This window comes from Epinephelus fuscoguttatus, linkage group LG18 (genome assembly GCF_011397635.1).
Source record: "Epinephelus fuscoguttatus linkage group LG18, E.fuscoguttatus.final_Chr_v1".
Taxonomy (NCBI): domain Eukaryota; kingdom Metazoa; phylum Chordata; class Actinopteri; order Perciformes; family Serranidae; genus Epinephelus; species Epinephelus fuscoguttatus.
The window spans coordinates 26,073,812-26,092,669 of NC_064769.1; the positions used below are offsets into that span (position 1 = coordinate 26,073,812).

The 18,858-nt window shown below is 42.2% G+C and overlaps 1 protein-coding gene across 1 annotated transcript in view; it reads left to right on the forward strand.

Moving 5' to 3' along the window:
• The first annotated feature begins 6,159 nt into the window (after window positions 1-6,159).
• Window positions 6,160-18,858, forward strand: part of LOC125878604 (ephrin type-A receptor 5) — a 101,600-nt gene continuing 88,901 nt past the window's right edge. The window contains exons 1-2 of the mRNA XM_049559897.1: window positions 6,160-6,407; window positions 13,598-13,662. Coding sequence (XP_049415854.1) covers window positions 6,308-6,407; window positions 13,598-13,662 — 165 coding nt within the window. The 5' untranslated portion in view covers window positions 6,160-6,307. The remainder of the gene's footprint in view (window positions 6,408-13,597; window positions 13,663-18,858) is intronic.

An 18,858-nucleotide genomic window follows, 5' to 3' on the forward strand; every position in this document is an offset into this window, starting at 1 on the left:
GAGACCAGAAAATAATTTTCATCTCATAATTTTCAAACCACAGTGGAGGAGGGGCAGGATGAATACCACAAAGACCAACCATCAGATCCTACATGTACACCCGCTGAAGAACATCAACAATGGAGGAAAGATATGCTGTGGGCTATATATTAATGCATGTTTCCTCTCATGAGCCGTCCTCTCTCCCTTCATGCTTCAGTTTTCCGTTCTTACAGAGCAAGGGCTAGAGGAAGTACTCTATCTTGTGCTGACATTTTTACGTATGTGGATATTCAGTGTCATAGTAACCAGATGCAACCTCAGCTGAAAAAATGCTACGCCTCCAAAGCATTCTCAAGTGCTCCCAGCTGGGCGTTTCCTGAGGAGCCTGGCATTTTCAGCTGGGAAGAAAAAAAACCCTGTGGTGGACACTGCACCTTAGTTGTCTAACCATAACTTAGTTTCCACATGTGCATGTGGCAGGACTAACCAATTACAACTATTTGGGTGAGGACATTTTGCAGATGTACTGTATGTTCAGTGTGAACAGTGTGGTTGATTCATGGACAGATGTGAAACATTTACCCAGAATTCTGTCTTTTACCAGAGCAAAGTAGTAACATATGAAAAAGAATATGAGTGGTATCATCATCGGCCGCTTTCACCCTCTCAGAGGTCATTGGTTTTTGATGTTGAATGCATTTAGAGAAGATGATATGTTGCTGTTTGGTTTTCTGATGCATCCTACGCACATCCTGCATCATCTATTCCTAAGTAAGTTCACATATCTCCGAACTTCCTTAGACATAAATTTGCTACGAAAACTATCTAAATGCATTATAGCAGATCTGGAAATATCAAAACTTTGCAAACACTCAAAGGAACAAGAAAAGTACATCACCAAAGGACTAAATTAGAAGCTGTATCACTGATAGCTGACTGTTAGGGGGGTGGTTCGAGGTTTTTTTCTTGCACTTTCCTCGGCAGACATTTTATAGAATTAAGCCGACGACACCTCCACGAGACAACAACAGTTCCTGGCATCCCAGAACCACCTCCACACCCGCTGTCAGTGCTGATCAGACCCCTACATGTCTACAATCCACCACCATCATCACCACCCCGGCATTACACCTACAGTTACGGATGTGCTTGGCAAACAATGTTCGTCATTTACTGAAGAAGAGACGAGATCTGAAGATGATAAAATTAGTGACAAAAATAAGAGTTGGGGATTTGAGCATCTATCAGGGCTGACATGAAAGGTGGCAGTGGGGTCATTAAAGATCTGAATGTGGGTTTCTATCTTGTGTGATTGGGGAATTAATCAATGCATGCATGCTTGTACATATGTGTCTGTTCGTGTACAGGAGCGTGGGAGGTGTCAGCAGGGTGAGCCACAGGAATATCACCCAGAATCCGTCAGTGATCAAAGAATCTAATTGCACCATGGAGAGTGAAAAATAGGCAGGAAATAAATAGAAAGACAGACAGCAAAAACTGGAGGAATGAGAGGAAGCCAAGTAGAGATGAAGACAGAGAGATGCTTATAGGTAACACTGAGAAAGCGAAAGAGACTCAGCCAGACGCCAAGAAATAAGTGACAAGGAAGATCGAAGAGAAATGGAGATCAAAGCCATCATCATCTCTCATTTTCATGATCCCATAAATATAAATTAATTAAACACACTCCAAGGAATCATGGTGATACAACACTCCTTTACAGCTTTATCTGAGCCGTAAAGGAAAGGATTTGTGGCGAGAACGTTTCAACTTCAACACAACCAGAAAGCAGACAAACAACAAATTGTCATTCACAGCTACAGTGTGAAGAGTTGGCGGCGTGTATATATGTGTGTGTGTGTGTGTGTGTTTGTACTGGGGGTGGGAGTGTATAGTTAATACATATTCACACTTCAAAGATACGTGCACCTACACTGCTCTGAGAGACTTATTTAAGAGGCCTTTATGGCACATCTAAGAGAAAACTGTTACTATTTAACCGTCTCTGTCTCGACTGTCCCACTTTGTCCTGGTGCAATGAATCAGCTGACAGTGATAAGCCTATATGGCCAAAAGACCACACTCAAGTCATGGAATGTAGCTTTATTTTGAAATAAAATTGCTTTAACCATTCGTATTCGTAAAATTTATAATGCTTCGTTTAAATTGGTCATCTCAAATTACGCTTTAGTGAGAGTCTTTGAACCAGGCAGGAGGAAATTATCAGTGAAATCACATCCTGACAACCTGCAGACTCCGTTGCAATGGAACACAACTGAAAGCCACTGCAGCTGTAAATAAGTCGGTAAACGTTTACTTCTACAGCGCTTTGTGAACTCAGGATTGCAAAGTGGTTCACTGTCATAAAATAACGCTGCTTTGTCAGTGATTTTGGTTTCAGACACCTTTCATGGCCGAATGATACACCTTTAAGTTTTTAATGCAGCCCGGCGGCACATCATACCACAACAAAAGGTGCATCCGGTTGATGTCAGTTTAAAAATGCCGCCGGTAACGACATAATATAAGGAGCTGGAAAGTCCCGACAGGGTGGGCGAGAGGGGAGGGATGACCACTGCTCACTTCTGGTGTGACTGTTGAGCCAAACCACGATGTCTTTTTTCAACTATCCTAACCACATGCTTTTGCTGCACAAGGAAATAAACATGATTACGAGGTATTTTAAACTATTAACTTTAAACTGTGTATTTCCAATGAAAACCAAAGTGTATTTTGAAAAGACACAATGCATGTAGCAGGCTATCCTGGAGCGTCAACATCAGACACAGGAGGATACCTAGCGCGTCCTGTGTCGATGTGAAAGCCCACTGACCAAGTGGCAATATTTAAGGGGTTGGGATGAGAACATGTTGACACCCAAAGGGGAAAAAAATATATATATAAAAACATGAGATGTAATACACTCAACTCAGATTACTGACCTGGCCTCCAGAGGGAGACTGCTCCATAACCTGAACCAGGGCAGCAAAAGCTCAGTCACCAGTCTTAAATAGAAAGATGATTATATGAGTGCCCTGGTGGCTAAGATACAAACCATATTGTCTCTTGTTTAATTCTGGCAAGGGAACCTCGTTGCATGTCATACCTCACAAATTTCCATTAAGTCCTCTAGACTATACACCCCAAGTTCACACCTTGAGTTGTCAGATAGCCTAAGATTGTCTGTAAAGCTCACAATAAGCAGTGAAACAAATACAGAGAAAGAGAACATGCTACCTGACTACAATATGAAAAGGAAATACTTGTGATTCTAACGTGTCGTGTGGCTTCACTTCACTTCCTTGCCATACATCTGTCCCTTATTGCTGATGGTATGCTGCTTCATGGCCACGACACAGCACACCACTGCCAAAAAGCAAGTCAGATTTACATCAGCGGCTTTTTTTTACATGCCTATTAGACTTATGTATGGTGGCCATGAGAGCTCAATGTGCTGTAAATTAAGTAAGTGCATGTAAATAGACACAACACAGAGGAAACATCTTCACCAATGTGACAAAGCATGTGCAGCATTTGGAAAACCTCTTCACCAAAGTGCTGTAAGATCACAGTATAACAGAAACAGTTTCCAGGGGACACTAAAAAGTGATGCACACAATGTCTGTTGGTTGTTGACTATCTGTCTGTGATGTTGGAAAATGACTTTCAATTTATTTATTTGGGCTCATTTTAACATTGTGGTCACAGAAATTATTGCAGAAATTTGCTGTTTGTCTAGCTTTTAGCTTATAATGATCATACCTGAATCATGCAATCACAGTAACGTCAATAACTTCATAAGCAAAAACCAGGGCAAAAATTAGGGTGCGTTCCAAATCGCATATGTTTCCTTTTTACTTCTACTGCAGCTGCCCTTAAAACAGTATGTACTGTTGCATGCAGTACGCACACAATCGGGACATACCACTTTCTCATAACATTACACCCTGAACTTTGACACTCTTGCATTTATATCTGTTACCTTGGAGATAAATAAACGGCATTCACCAAATTCGCCAGACACAGAGAGCTCTGCTGTTATTACTTGCAGTGTGTGTAGTTCAACATAAAAGTTATAAGTGCAGAGATTGTAGATTCTGACATATTATATCTGTGACAGTTAAATTACATCTGCAGTTCTCTGTCACTGTAATTTAATGTAATTTTCTGTTTGTAATATGAATTGTGGGTCAGAATATAGCCAGAAAAGCATGCTGGCAAAAAATCGGACCAGATGTAATAGAACATCCTGGTATTTTTGGTATATTGCATTTCACCTGCTATGTATTGGGACATACTAAATAGTTTTCTGGCATACTATACAGTGTGGTAATATGGGTGTCGCAGCCATGTGCATCACTTTTTAGTGTCACCTGGAAACTGGAAAGAACTTCCTCTAAATCCTGCTCATGTGTCACTAAAATGATATTTTCCTTCGTTTTTAAGTTGGTGAAGGTGGTTTCTTATTTGCCTGTACTCGTACTCGTACTTGTACTCGTCGTCCTCCGCTTATCCGGGTCTGGGTCGCGGGGGCAGCAGCCTCAGCAAAGAAGCCCAGACAGTCCTCTCCCCAGCCACTTCCGTCAGCTCTTCTGCGGGAACCCCGAGGCGTTCCCAGGCCAGCCGGGTGATGTAGTCCCTCCAGCGTGTCCTGGGGCGGGCCCGAGGTCTCCTCCCGGTTGGACATGCCTGAAACACCTCCCAAGGGAGGTACTCCGAGTCCCTCCCGGATGTCCGAGCTCCTCACCCTATCCCTAAGGCTGAGCCCAGCCACCCTGCAGAGGAAACTCATTTCAGCCGCTTGTACTTGCGATCTTCTTCTTTCGGTCACTACCCAGAGCTCGTGATCATAGGTGAGGGTTGGAACGTAGATCGACCGGTAAATCGAGAGCTTTGCTTTTTGGCTAAGCTCCCTCTTCACCACAACGGACTGGTTAAGCGCCTGCATCACTGCTGACGCCGCCCCAATCCGCCTGTCAATCTCCCGCTCCATCCTACCCCCACTCATGTACAAGATCCTGAGATACTTAAACTCCTCTACCTGAGGGAGGACCTTCCCCCCGAGCTGGAGTGGGCAATCCACCCTTTTCCAGCTGAGGACCATGGCCTCAGACTTGGAGGTGCTGATTCTCATCGCAGCCGCTTCGGCTGCGAACCGTCCCAGCGAGAGCTGGAGGTCACTGTTCGATGGAGCTAGGAAGACCACGTCATCCGCAAAAAGCAGGGACGAGATCCTCCCGTCACCAAACCTGACACCCTCCACCACTCGGCTGCGCCTAGAAATTCTGTCCATGAAAGTTATGAACAGAACCGGTGACAAAGGGCAGCCCTGGTGGAGTCTAACCCTCACCGGGAACAGGTCCGACTTACTGCCGGCCACGCGAACCAGACTCATGCTCCTTCGGTACAGGGACTGGATGGCCCTTAGCAAGGGGCCACCAACCCCATACTCCCGGAGCACCCCCCACAGGATGCCCCTGGGGACACGGACCCGCCTGTGTTTTGTCTATTTACATTTGCTTTCTTAATTTACAGTGTCTTGAGCTCCCAGGGCCACCATACCCATGTCTACTATTCTCATCTCTGTCTTTGCAGAGCACAGAATAATGCTCCCTACAGGGGAATCAGTTTTGCATCACAGTCAGCCAATAATGCTCCTGGGATGGAGGTTACACTCCATCAGGATACCGGGGAATCATTTTAAAGTGATATTCAGATCACTGATTAAATATTAGGCTTCAAAGTAAACCCAGTGGTGGGCGCTGAGGCAGGTTTTAAATCTGGTTAATCTCTTTTAAATGTAAAACGCCTCTTAAATAATCCTAAAATTTACAATTCTGATTCATGTTGGGTGTGTGTAGCAGGGATCAGCATTACAAGTGTAAATGGGAGGTTTTTTAATGACCTGTTCACACAGAAAAAAGGTCTCCACTCTGTTCATAGTCAGAAATGCAACGTGTGAGAGAAGCTTCATAAAGTAATGACGTTACATTTTGGAGTGGTAACGAGCGCGGAGTAATCCGACTATCATGTGGAGCATCAGTGGGGTTCACCTGTGGAGGGTCTGTGATTGGAGAGGCTTGGCTTCACCCCGCCCCCCCCGGCGCGCTGCCCGCCTCCCCAAACCCAGAGCGCACACATCTCTTCACTTGCTTCCTCGACCCGCCGCACATTATGAGCTCCCTTCTCTCTGAGCGGACGCGTAACGATACAGATGGTTTCATTACGGCACCCCGCTTCATGCTGACTGAAACTGCTGCTGTTTAGGACAAATCTCCCCTACCCCCCTTCCTCCTGTTACCCGGTTGTGTTTTTTGGACGCGCCATGCAGATCCGCTGGTGGAGTTGTGGCATTCGGCTGGTGGCATGGACGTGGGTTTGGAGTCTGGCAGTGCTCGGAGCGTGGTGCATCCCCGCGAATGAAGGTAAAACGCGCACGGAGACACTTCGGGGGTTAATGACACCGCTGTGTGGTGCATGACTGGGCTTTAATTGGCGCTGACAAGTGAGCGGTTAAAGGTCCGTGTTGTACCTCTGGTGCCTCAGACCCGTCGGTCTCCTCCAGGCTCGCCACACGGTTCCGACGCCCCCTGAGGTCGCCTATAAAATGAATATGTATAGATAATGTTTATGACAGCTGTGTCCCTCACGTGTGTAAAGACTGTATGTTCCGAAATGGTAAAGGCTGAGATAAAAAAAGGACCTTTGATCAGGACATGCGTCTCTCCAGATAACCGGTCCTTGGAGGACTTGGCTGGCGGCGCCGACAGACGCACAGTGCGCTTTGAAAACCACTGTACACATCTTAAACACAATCATGTGCGGGGTGTAAGGTGCTCACACTGTTGGGCACTTTATATTGTTTATGATAAAATAAAATCAAATCACAAAATGAGGTCACATTTCATTGACTTGGCTTTGTGGCACAGTGAGCTTTAATTGACCTCAGGGTTTTCCCCTCTTGTAATAAAAATGGGAATTTGCGGGCTTTTATTGCGATGGTTCTCTTTATTCCCCTTTGAGATTCTTTTGTCTTTAGGTATTCTGTATTTAAAGATGCTGACTGACTCAGTTCAACCTCTGAATCCTAACATGTATGTCAGTGAGTTCACAGCTCGCACTTATCCTGTTGTTGATATGAACACTTTTATGATTTTGGCGCATTCATTTCCATATGCGCGCAGAGCAAACTGTCAACTAATCATTTTACATCTCAGCTGAACTAACGCACCTGCATTTCCCCCTGCTAGATATCAAATTTGGATGTGTGCAATGTGGATTAAAAATACAAAGGGAAACACTGTATGAAACTCTGTGTCAAATATTGTTTCCCACGCTATTGTCCGCAGCCTGAGCAGCAGCATTTTAATAGCTGGAGATGAATGCCATTGTTTGGGGGGCTATTAGACAGCATCATCCGGGAAAGAAAGAAACATTCATCAACCTGCTTATTCTTCACATGGCAGATTTATTTGGGCAAAGTTTAGATTCACAAAAGTGGTTCCCCAAAGTGTGACCATGGGATGCTTGGGGATCCTGGAGCGGTTTGCAGGGCATATAGAATAGTTAAAGTTTAGCCAGAATGTGTAGGTTACCTCTTTGTGTCTGTGTCTGTTGAATTAGATTATCATGCCTGGGGTTTGGGCGTTTATATTTGAGCTCTATGGGATAAATGTTACTTTATTTGCTGGTGCAAAGTGGCATATAAGTTCTACAGAGAAGTGAAAAGTTCTTTAAAATCACCTGAAAGGCGAATTTTACTTTAAATCTATCCAACGCAATCACTCATGAGTTTTGTTGTCTGCAGCAGCGATGCCTGTAGTTTGAAATACTTGCATTCCTGCCTTGTTAAAGCCGAGCTGTAGGCCCTGAGAATTGCGAATCAATGGGAAACTGGATCAGAAGTTTGTGTTTTGACTGCAGTGAATGAAAAGAGAAAGAAGTCGTGAAAAAACATCCACATCTGAGCTCTCACATCGTCGTAAAATTAGTCGTTTGTTATCACACCTGTCTTGTTTTGCTGTGCAGCATCACACATCGGTTCTGTTTTGTCTTTGTCAGATTTCACTGAAGTTCTGCGCAACAAAACACATAAAATTCAACTGTTAAACACCTCACCCCTCAAGGAGTTTGAGCCAGAGGCTGCCATTCGACTCAAATTTTACATTCATTTGCTCCATATTTGCATTGCAGTGGATAATCAAACACTGCATGCATAATTGGAGAAAAGGGTGAATCCCATAATTAAAATAGCCGCTATTCTCTCATTGGGCTAATTTATTGTAATTGAAAAAGTAAGATTAAACCACTTTTTCAGCTCCTTTTAGACATCTTGGAGGAATCACTGGGGATTCTGGCCACTTACCCAATCTCAATTTTTGTCCTAATGGGAGAGTAACATCCTATCAGGCTACATGCTGATGTGTCCTCACATTACACAGCAGAATTACCTCATATGACTGTCTTTCACGTTTCATTTGCATATGTTTGTTGCTGGAATTGAAGTTAAACAAGTGATGAAACAAGTCCTGATCCTTAATTATATCAACATTTAGCAGTCAGGACATTTATCCTGAAGTGGAGCTCCACCACTCACGAATGATACCAAGGACACACCGTGCCACCTTGATTAATTTCCTTTCTTGAAGCTCATCCATTCTTATTTAAATGGATCCATTTGAGAACATCCTGATGCAGAGCCAGATGCCTCACATCTGTTTTTAGAGATTCTCTTTGTTTTCGATTATTAATAATGTCTGAGTAATGAGGGGTGTGCGAGCTGACACTTTAAGGAGTTTAAAACCCACCACTTTGCCTTTTTGTTAGCTGTGTGTGTTGACCGAATGATGATAATGAAGAAATACATGTCCACCTGCTTGCCCGTGCGTCAGTGTGTGAGAGCGAGTACAGGTGAGTCAGCCCAGTGCGATCCGAGCAAACGTATATGCCACAATCAAACATGAGGAAGCACAGAGAGGAAGAAAAGGACCAAAGAGGCAAATGTGTTGAGGAAATTACATGGTTTATACTTTAACCACTAGTCTCAGAAATAGAAGGTAAGAAGTGGTTTCAGACAAGATTGTATTAGGGATCACTTGGGTCGAGTTGGCACTTAAACTCACCACTTACGAGAGCACTAAAAGTGTGCCGTTGGAGTTAAATAGCAACCCCGTCGCTCTCGGTTCAGACTACCATTTAAAATGATTTTATCAATATTTCCCAGGCTGAAAAAATCCACTTACTCTTCAAGATATTTAAAATATTTTGAGTATCTTTAACATCCCTACAAGACTTTAAATCATTCACTCAATGGTGATGAGTTTTAATAATAAGTTGTGCAGATCGTCACGGCTGAGCTGTAACTTGTTAGGTGGTTTGATCCTCAGAGAGCGCGAGAGACGGAGTGAAAGAGGTAACGTATCCCTTATGATCTAGTTCAACATCACTTATCTCTTCTTTATGGCCTAATTAGTTGTCTAATCGCCTCCTAAGGACATCTTTTATTATTCTCTGCAGAGCAGTGGAGACAGTAAGACTAGTGTAGTGTGCATGTGTGTGTGTGTGTGTGTGTGTGTGTGTGTGTGTGTTGGGAGGGGTTGCTGAGCGAGCGCGTCTCAGTTGGTGAACTAGCTTCAGCCTCATGTTTTGTTCTGCTTATGCCACCTTCTCACTGCAAATGTCTGTTCTTCTGGTGACACTAGGGTTAGGGTTGATCTGAGGATCGGCTGTTTTATAGCATGTCTTATCATAGCGCCGGACATATTGTACTCGACAGCTGCTTTAAGACGTGGATGGTATTTAGGAGATTAAACCTGTGGACGATTGATTGAATCTCTCTGCAGTATTGGTGTCTGCTCTGTGTCAATGTTACTCTCCAGTCGAAGCTTCAAACGGCAGCAAGAAGTAATCTTAAAGTCAGCAGGATTCTCACTGGGTTTTACCAACTTGGTGCTTTATTAGACACAAGGAAAGAAAGAGGAAAACACCTAATAATGTGCAGCCCTGTGTATTTTATAATGAGTGCTCACACGCAATTTTAAAACACATTTTTTTGTCGGTTCATGTAGGAAAAGCGCTGATGCATCCATTCCCATAATGTCAGTTGTGTCAATGGTGTGAAATCCACACTCGTTGCCATAGATTGGGCATTGGTCAGGTGTCACAGTCCTTTGACAGACTTATGTTTGTATGAAAAATGTTTTGAATATGCATTTGAATATTCTGGATTATTGGGCACCTTTCTTGTAAGTGTGATCGCATTTTATCCCAGGATTTGTCAGCTTAGTGGGCCATGTTATGTCAACAGCTGTGATCGGACAGTGGTTAGAAACCCTTTATATCAGGGGAGAGTGCCTGAACCCTGTCCCTCAACTTCGCATACCATTAGAATAACCCAGAAGTGACAGCATGCTGTTGCTAATTAGAGAAAGACTACATCACGAGTCGAGTGAGTTCACCATGGGTGATGTAGGTGTAGACAAACCTAAACAGCTTATAATACAGAGAAATGTCCGATCTTCTAAGGGTGCCCTGTTTGGTTTGGTTCAGTCGAACTCAAGTTTGTTTGCCCCCTAAGTGTGTTTCATTTGGGCAGGTGTGAACACAGGAATCGCACTCGGGTGTGCACCAAAACAACCAGACCCAGACCTTCTTGAAGAGGTGGTCTCAGTCCGGTTACAAATGAACTCTGGTGCGGTTCGTTTGTGGTGAGAACATGTTCCGACCTCGATCTGACCTCCTCTTGTACTGCCTTAATATGCACATTCAGCACATCCAATGCATCAAAACATTGTTTTCTAGTTGGAGCCGCGCCTCGTTTTCAAACTGTATGGTTTGACTAAAATGAACAATGACAGCAATATAGTCCACGATGAGCAGCGCTACAATCAACCTGCGTAGTTGTCCCTCCATTGTGACATTAGAAAGTGTCACATTTATCTTGCAAGTGTACTCTTCTTCAACGTTTGGTTTACTTCCTGGATTTTTGTCACATGGAAATTCTGACCAATCAAGAGCAGCTTTCTCACACAAGGCATTTGATCTGGTCCACTTGTAAATGCTGCCGTGAGAACACGAACCAACTCTAGGCAATTATGCAGCTTTGTATCAAAAAGCGTTCCTGATTCGGACCAAAGTAAGACAACTCTAGGTCTGAAAGCACCCTAAGAAGCGGCCATTTTCCATCACCTGGTTTGGTTTTAAATGTCTTGCTTGAAGCTCCCGACTAATTTGTATCCTTGTAAAAGTGAAGTGAAGTTTGAAGTATGTAGCAAGGGATAAAACAGCAAATGTATTTTATTCTAAAGGGAGATTTCTAAGACTACTTAGCATGCTACAGATACTACTTTGCTTCTATTAGTGATGTGCTCAAATGACTCACTACTTATCTTCTACCATTACGTGGAGACAAGCAGCTTGACAATGTGTCATTCATTTGGACTTTCTCGTTTATTGTTTGAGTACACACTGTGTCAGACTCAGATCAAGCTTAACGTTATCACACTTGAGATAAAGAAAGCTGAACTCCGGCCTGACAAAACTTGAGTCATATTTATGACAGTGCACATCATGTCAGGGCAAACTCAGACAAGTTTTGAAGCTGTTGCAAGACGGCCTAAAATGAGATACACCACATGTCCACTGATGCGATGTACTGTGTGCAGCGTCTGTGAAAATGCTATCAAGGAATTTGTCACTCTTTGTAACCTGCTGAAGAAATATCATCCACTAACCGAACCACACTTTGGGCTCGAGGCTTCATTCTGTGAAGCTGTAGTCCTGAGCCGCCAAAGAAACGGTTGCAGCCTGAGGACACGCTCGCTGCTTTGACTTTTAAAGTGTGGTAAACTGTCCAAAAACTCCTCTGGGAGCTCACAGTTGTCTCTCTGAGATGCACTTTTGACAACAACTTTGTGACTTTGTTGTAGAAGAAGCATTTGGACGCACTGTTAGGGAAGATAACACAGAACTCCCGAGACTACCACAGTCACCAGTACTGGAAATATGTTTCCAGGAGTGTAGTGGTCAGGTCACTTGACAGTTTTCATCTGAAAGACTGGGAAAGGAGGATTGTGGGGATCAGTTTGAGCTGAGAGCATTGTTGAAGGTATATTCCACCCACAAAATGACAGTTTGTGTATCAGTTACCCCGTGTTACCTTGAATTCATGAGGTAAACTGTTTTTTGTGCATGCCTCCTTCTTTGAACTCTGCTCAATGGAATGCACAAGCAGAGTTTAAAGGCACACACTTGCAGTACTTGGTGCTACTCATATGCATGTTTTTAAATAGTAAACGCATGTTTTTGGGAAGCACTGAGCACACGATTGAATAAGTAAGACTTGGATTATACTTTGTCATGGATGTTTTGGGATTCTGAGTTCACTGTAGAGGCGTGCAAATTAAGTTTACCTCAGGAATAGTATTCCTTTAACTCTTTGAAACCTGAGCTAATTTTGGTTGATGTCTTTAAAAACATGGAAAGAAGGCAATCAGCAATGTAATAAAAAATGACCCAAACATGAGTATGATATTAGAAAAAGTAAAAATAAAAAGAAGTGAAAATTAGCGAAAAAAAAATAAATAAATAAATAAAAGTTAAACAAAAAAACAGGAAATGACCTGAAAGAATGGCTAAAATAAAAATAATAATGAAAAATAATAAAATTATCATTCCAAACATACAGTGTGTATATTTTTTATTCATTTTAATTCTTATAAATATATTTAATTATAATAATTATACATAAAATTTCCTGGACATTTATTTTTGTTATATAATTTACTAAATATTCTCTCTCTCTCTCTCTTTGCTAATTTCTTACACCTTTTCATAATTTCTTGCAATTTGCAGGATGTTTTATTCCAAATTGCTGATTGCTTTTTTTTTTCTTAAAGAATTCAAACCATTTGCTCAGCTACCAAAAATACTTGTCAAAGGTGTCTGAAAGCAGCACAAGAAAAGTGATGTCGCTCCGGGTTTCAAAGCGTTAAGACTTGCTTGGAGTGTTGATTTGGGCAGCAGTTGTTTGTCAAAAAAAAAAGAGTGTACTTAGCTAATAGCTGCCATTCTTAATAAAACACTCCATACCTTGTTATGTCAACTCTGACTCATGAAGTGGCATTTAAACTACTTTGAACTAAGATCCTTTTAAGATTTCACACGCTTCATTTAAAACTAGTTTAGTATGTTATACAAGTAGAAAGTGCTCATTACTCTGCGGGGGAGAAATGGAATAGAAGTTAGTGTATGATACAGCACCTGTCTTAGACTTGGTCTGTGGAGCAGATCTGTACAGGTTAAAAGTAATATTTATTAATTCTTAGTTTGTGGATAAGATTGTGTCAGTTCTCAAAACTACAAACTTCACATCAGTCAGCCTTTGTGATGCACCTCGAACAGTTTGACCTTCATTAGATGAATACTTGTTAGATTATGAAAGGTTTTATCTGAGTCTCATTTGTTGATGAGAAAAAAACATTGCTCAAAGTGCACTTCTATCATTTCAAGCTGGGTTACAGGTTAAAGAGGTCAGCTTCTCAGTACATTATTGATTTGATTTTCCTTTTTGTTCTGGTCTGTACTTAAGACTGTCTGTGTTTTTAATCTTTAACAGTGAACCTGCTGGATTCCCGCTCTGTGATTGGAGACCTAGGATGGGTGGCCTATCCCAAGAATGGGGTGAGTTTAATCATTTTACTTTACAGCCGTTGTGGTGACACCTTGATACTGTCATTTCTTGATTGGTTCTCTTTGTTTTTAGACACAGTTAATACATCTTTTAACAGTTGTACCCTCGTTCATGCTCAGTGGAGCAAGACAGCAAACTAGCTTGACGACATGGCCAAACGCAAGTATGGCACTGAATATATTAAACTGTGTGGACCTTGAACTAATGACTAAGGAGAAATCTGGAAGCCGTGGCCGGACCAGTTGGGAATCACTGTCTTATGACATGAAAGCGCACCAGAGCTACATAGTTCAAACATCTTTGCAGTCTTTGAGAATATTCATTAAACCCAGTAACCCCTTCAGCAATGATCAAAACTATGCAGACACGCCCCAAAACTGTATCCACTATCCACTTGTAAGCACAGTTCAAGTAGTTTAAGTTGTATGCCCACTTTCTGTGTTTGATGAGAGACACCTGTGACACCCAAGTACAGGCTCTTCATTTGTTTTATCAAGGTTGCATGTCGTGTCATTTCCAAGAACTCTCAGTTCATTATCAGGGTCAATTGAATTCATGAATAAGATATTGAAAGTCACCATGGAATATTATTATTCTCAAGCCAGGAATTGAGTTTCCATTTCCAAGTATTCCCATGGTGAAGGCTAATTAGAGAATGAGTTACAAGAGTTGGTGCTATAAAGTGTATTTTAATGAAAGAGAACAGTTTTTAAGAAATGTATTAATGTACTCTGGACTTTCAACTCTACCTCGACGCATGAGACAGTTGTTGACAGACGAATTTGCCACCTTGCCTCGGAAAAATTAAATTCCCCAACCTCCAGGGGTTTGATAGTGCTGTGGCCATTTTAAACAGGAAATAATTTGTGTATCCATTCGATCCACATGGAAAAATCTCTCATATAGTCCCAACTCCTGTTGGCAAATATGCAGCTATACACGCCGGACCAATAGTGCTGACCGAGGTGTTTTCTCAGCTCTGGGTATTCAAATCACGGCCCACTCCGTGGCTGTATGTAGATGGGAGCGATAGTGCTGACAAAAGCAGCCGTATGCGCAATCATATTAATGAAGATGTGATTATGGTGTGTGGTTTCTACAATGCAACTGCATAAATAACTGCATTCAGGGTGGACGTAGGGAGAGAAAAGAAAAGACGTGATAAGGCGATGTAAGGACCTCATAATGACATCCTGTCTTATTAGCTGTCATGTTTTTATTCAGCTACAGTTGGTGATTAAAATGTCTTTTTTTTCTCCTCTATTGAACTTGATGTGTGACACTGAAATGACATGTCTGACAAAAAATATACTTTTTTCCCTGTGTGGCATTTTCAATAACAGACGTTATCGTCGTCAGCCATTATAATTCCTATCATGTTTAGCATTTATACGACAGAACCCAATCTGCAGTATACACTGGCACTCTCTCCGTGCACACTCACACTTGGCAGCAGCAGCAGTCTTCCATGGCTAAATAAGATGTTGAGGAGGCATGGAAGTTTCTATTTTTTTCTTTGTCTCATGTTCCAGATGGTTTGTTTCATCCCTTGTTTTCTCCTCCTCCACCCCTCCTCCATCCCCATCATCATCTCTCCTCTCATTCTTCACTTTTTTTTCTGGCTCAGCTCCCATCCTTCCACGTCCCCAAACATTCATTTTCCTCCTTATCCCCGTTTTCTTCTCATTCTTGTCATCTGCTTGTCTTTTTATCTCACCATCGTCTTTCCGCGGCTTTCCTCTCCCAAAGCTTCAGCGTGCTTTGAAAGTTCTTGAAACATGCATTTAAGCAAAAAGGAGATGGAGTAAAATAAGGGATTTAGAAAGTGTTTGAAATTTGATGGATGACCTTGAAATGTTGTGACACATTTCAATGAACAGCATGACGCTGACATAGTAGCTTGAACATGATTGTAAAACATGAATGTTTTGGTTTGAGAGCTTAAGTTGTCACTGGAAACCCTTCTCTCCTCATCTATGATGAGCTCCTTGAACTTTAGTATTTAGAGTTTCTCTTTATTTATACACAAGTACAATATAAACTGAAATTATGAAGGCCTTAAGAAGTGCCCCTTTTATGCCTCTGTGCCAGTGACAGCCGTGGTCGGAGGCATTATGTTCACGAGTTGTCCTTCCCATTCTCATGAATTCAATAGCACAAGAACGCCTCAAGTGAATTTCCTTGAATTTGGCACAAACGTCCACTTGGACTCAATGATGAGCTAATGAGAATTTGGTCACTGTGACCTCACAATACATGTTTTTGCCTTAATTTAAGAATTCATACGCTAATAATGACAACATTTCACACAAATATCTAACAGGATAAAATGGTGAAGTGGTAATATTTTAAATCCAAGAGGCCAGTGGTCAACTGTGAAATCATAACGTTTCAATTATTATTATGATTTTTATTCAATGCCATAACTTTGTAAGAGAAGGGGAGACATTTGGTCAAATACCAAATTGGTGACCTTATAACTATGCTGATTGTATAGAGCATTTTAATGTTAGTAAACAGTATGACCTTTTTTGGTGGGCGGGGCTTAGCTGGAGGCAAAATGGTTCTCCACAGACATTAATTAGCGCTGGCTAGCAAGTTCTGTTGGCTTGCTTCAGACAATGGAGGAAGTTGATACAAGTGGCGCATTTAGAAATATTCATTCCGAGTGCCGGAGCACACTCTGGCACAAGCTGGACCGTTCATAAATTTGGAGCGCTGTCAGGTTTGGTTATCCAAACTACCGCATTCTTAGAGCAGCAGAGCGCCTAGCGGAGTGAATGTGTGATTAACTTAACCATTCGTTAATTCATATAGAAATATAACACTCCTTTTCTTCGACCAACAGGGCTCTCATTTTAGTGTAGAGTGTCAGACCGAATTTACAAATGCTCCATGTCAGGTCACTCACTCTCTAGGGCCACAAGTGTTGAATAAGTAAACACTGACCAACAGTCCCAGACTGGCCGACCCGTATGCTCTCACTCAGTGGATGGATGATTTGACAGGATTGCTGAAGGTGGGATGGTCGGCTTTGTGGTTGATCACTATGCCAATCTTACAAAGGAGGACGACACTTGAACAGTTTCCTCCAGTTTGTTTTGCTGTCGAAGCTAACGTTAGCTAAGGTGCTAAAAAGTTAGTGTTACAGAGAAACTGAATATTCCTCTTCATACCTCCCCGGTGTCTGATTAGGGGGACATGATAACCCTTAATACACATAACATTATTCATCCCTACAACAGTAAATACTTTTCTCCTAACCTGATATGAAGTGTGCGTTGCACATGTGAGCATTTTTGATAATCGCCTCCGTCCAGTCCTTTTGTCTTATTGCATTTAACCATAGCTGTCTTTGTTTTTGTTGACGGGCAGTGGCAGCTGGTATGTGATAAATTTTCAAGCCATGACTCCCTCTATTCCAGCTCCCAATAACACAATAAGATGACATTTTAAGACTCCAGTCTCTGCTACAGCCCTGTGGTGGCGAGTCATGTTTTGCCTCCAGCTAATAAAATGACGTCATTGTGACGTCAGCACTAAAAGGGTCTATACATCCTCTGTGCTGCTGGGTTCAAGATGTGTGTGAAGCATCCATGTTTTGGAATATGTTGCTTCTTTGCACCAACATCCATATTTGAAGCACTGTCTGCTGTCATGGCAACATATGAGTCTGGACAGACATAGATGTAAACTGCAACTTGAGCAGTTCACAGAAGCATACAGCCGCAAGGCGGTAACTCTAGTTTAAAATTTAATTCAGACAACTGTCTTGAAGTTATAGCTAGCAGGAGGCAGAAGTATATGTTTTGCCTTGAGGCCCTCTAGTAGGTTATTCTGGCGGTGTGGAGAGAGGTGTGGTGTGAGACAGAGGTGGAGAGAGTTAAAGAGAGATGGAGAGCTGCAGACAGTAAGTAACAGCTTCATGGACAAGGACTGTCAAAGAAGACTTGGAAGAAACCAAACTCCCTGTGACCTCAAGAATAAAAGTCTCCTTGAATAGAAGTTGTCATATGCAGCACGAAGACAATGATAAACTGCGGAAAGAGACAAGTATGTCAAAAGCAGAATTAGCTTTGTCTCCTTGCTATTTGTCATTGACAGCAGCAGAGCTGATTAATTTGGTGAGGGTTTAGGACGGAGACAAAGGAAAAGAGAGAAATAGTTGTGTACGGATTTTGATGCTGTTAATTAGCACTTGGGCAGAGTTAGAATGTTGGTTAGTATTTGTAAGTTATTTCACTGATGCAGAGAAAAAAAAGATGATTAGGAAGAAACTATCCACCAATGTTCAAGACAGTTCCTTGAGGCTCTACATTTGAGCTATAGTTAGAAGACATGGGATTTCTGTTGGTTAATTAAAGTTTGCATCCTTAGTATTAACATCAAGAGAGACAAAAAGATGACAATTAAGCAGAGGACTATTTGACTGTCAGCCCTTTGTCATGTAGTACCTCCATTACTTCCTGTTTCCACCACATTGGAGGAGTGCTTGTTCGTAGAATGGGTGGGCCGCTGATCATGTGCAATTTGGTGTATGCTTTTATCTGCTGCTACCTCAGGCATGTTGAGGGGACAAGAATATAGTAGGAAAAGCCAGGAAAGACGGTGCCATTAAAAGAATGGATCCCACAATATGGATTATTTTACTGTCCATTTATCTCCATTACCTTCCATTTGGCTCCGTCTTTTTCTGAGCATTAGCCGACAGTGTCCACTGAGCCTGTAAAGACCCTGACACGGCCGAACTCAAAGAACTGAGCACTGACAAAGACTGACTGATGAAACGTGTTGTGTCACCTTTCGTCACCCCAGTTCTTCTGTCGAGAGTTTCATCAGAAGAAAACACAAAGACCGTGGCTGATGGCTAGCTGATGGCTCACATGCACCACGCTCCGAGTCTGCATGAGAGCGAAAAGTCCGTAGAAAACCTAGAGACTCAGCATTGCACAAAGACAGACAAGCACACACCACTGTGAATCTGTTAAAATGGGCTTGATACATGCTAAGAATATGAACTGAGAATATGTCTGTCCACCAGTTGACAGTGGCACTGTGAATTTTTTTATTTTTGCTTTGCCTGCTTGCACTTTTCCCCAGGGCTGAGCGATTTGAGGAGACCATCTAATTGTGATTCCGTAAAATGTCAGGAAATAGTGAAAATTGTTTATCTCTATTTCCCAGAG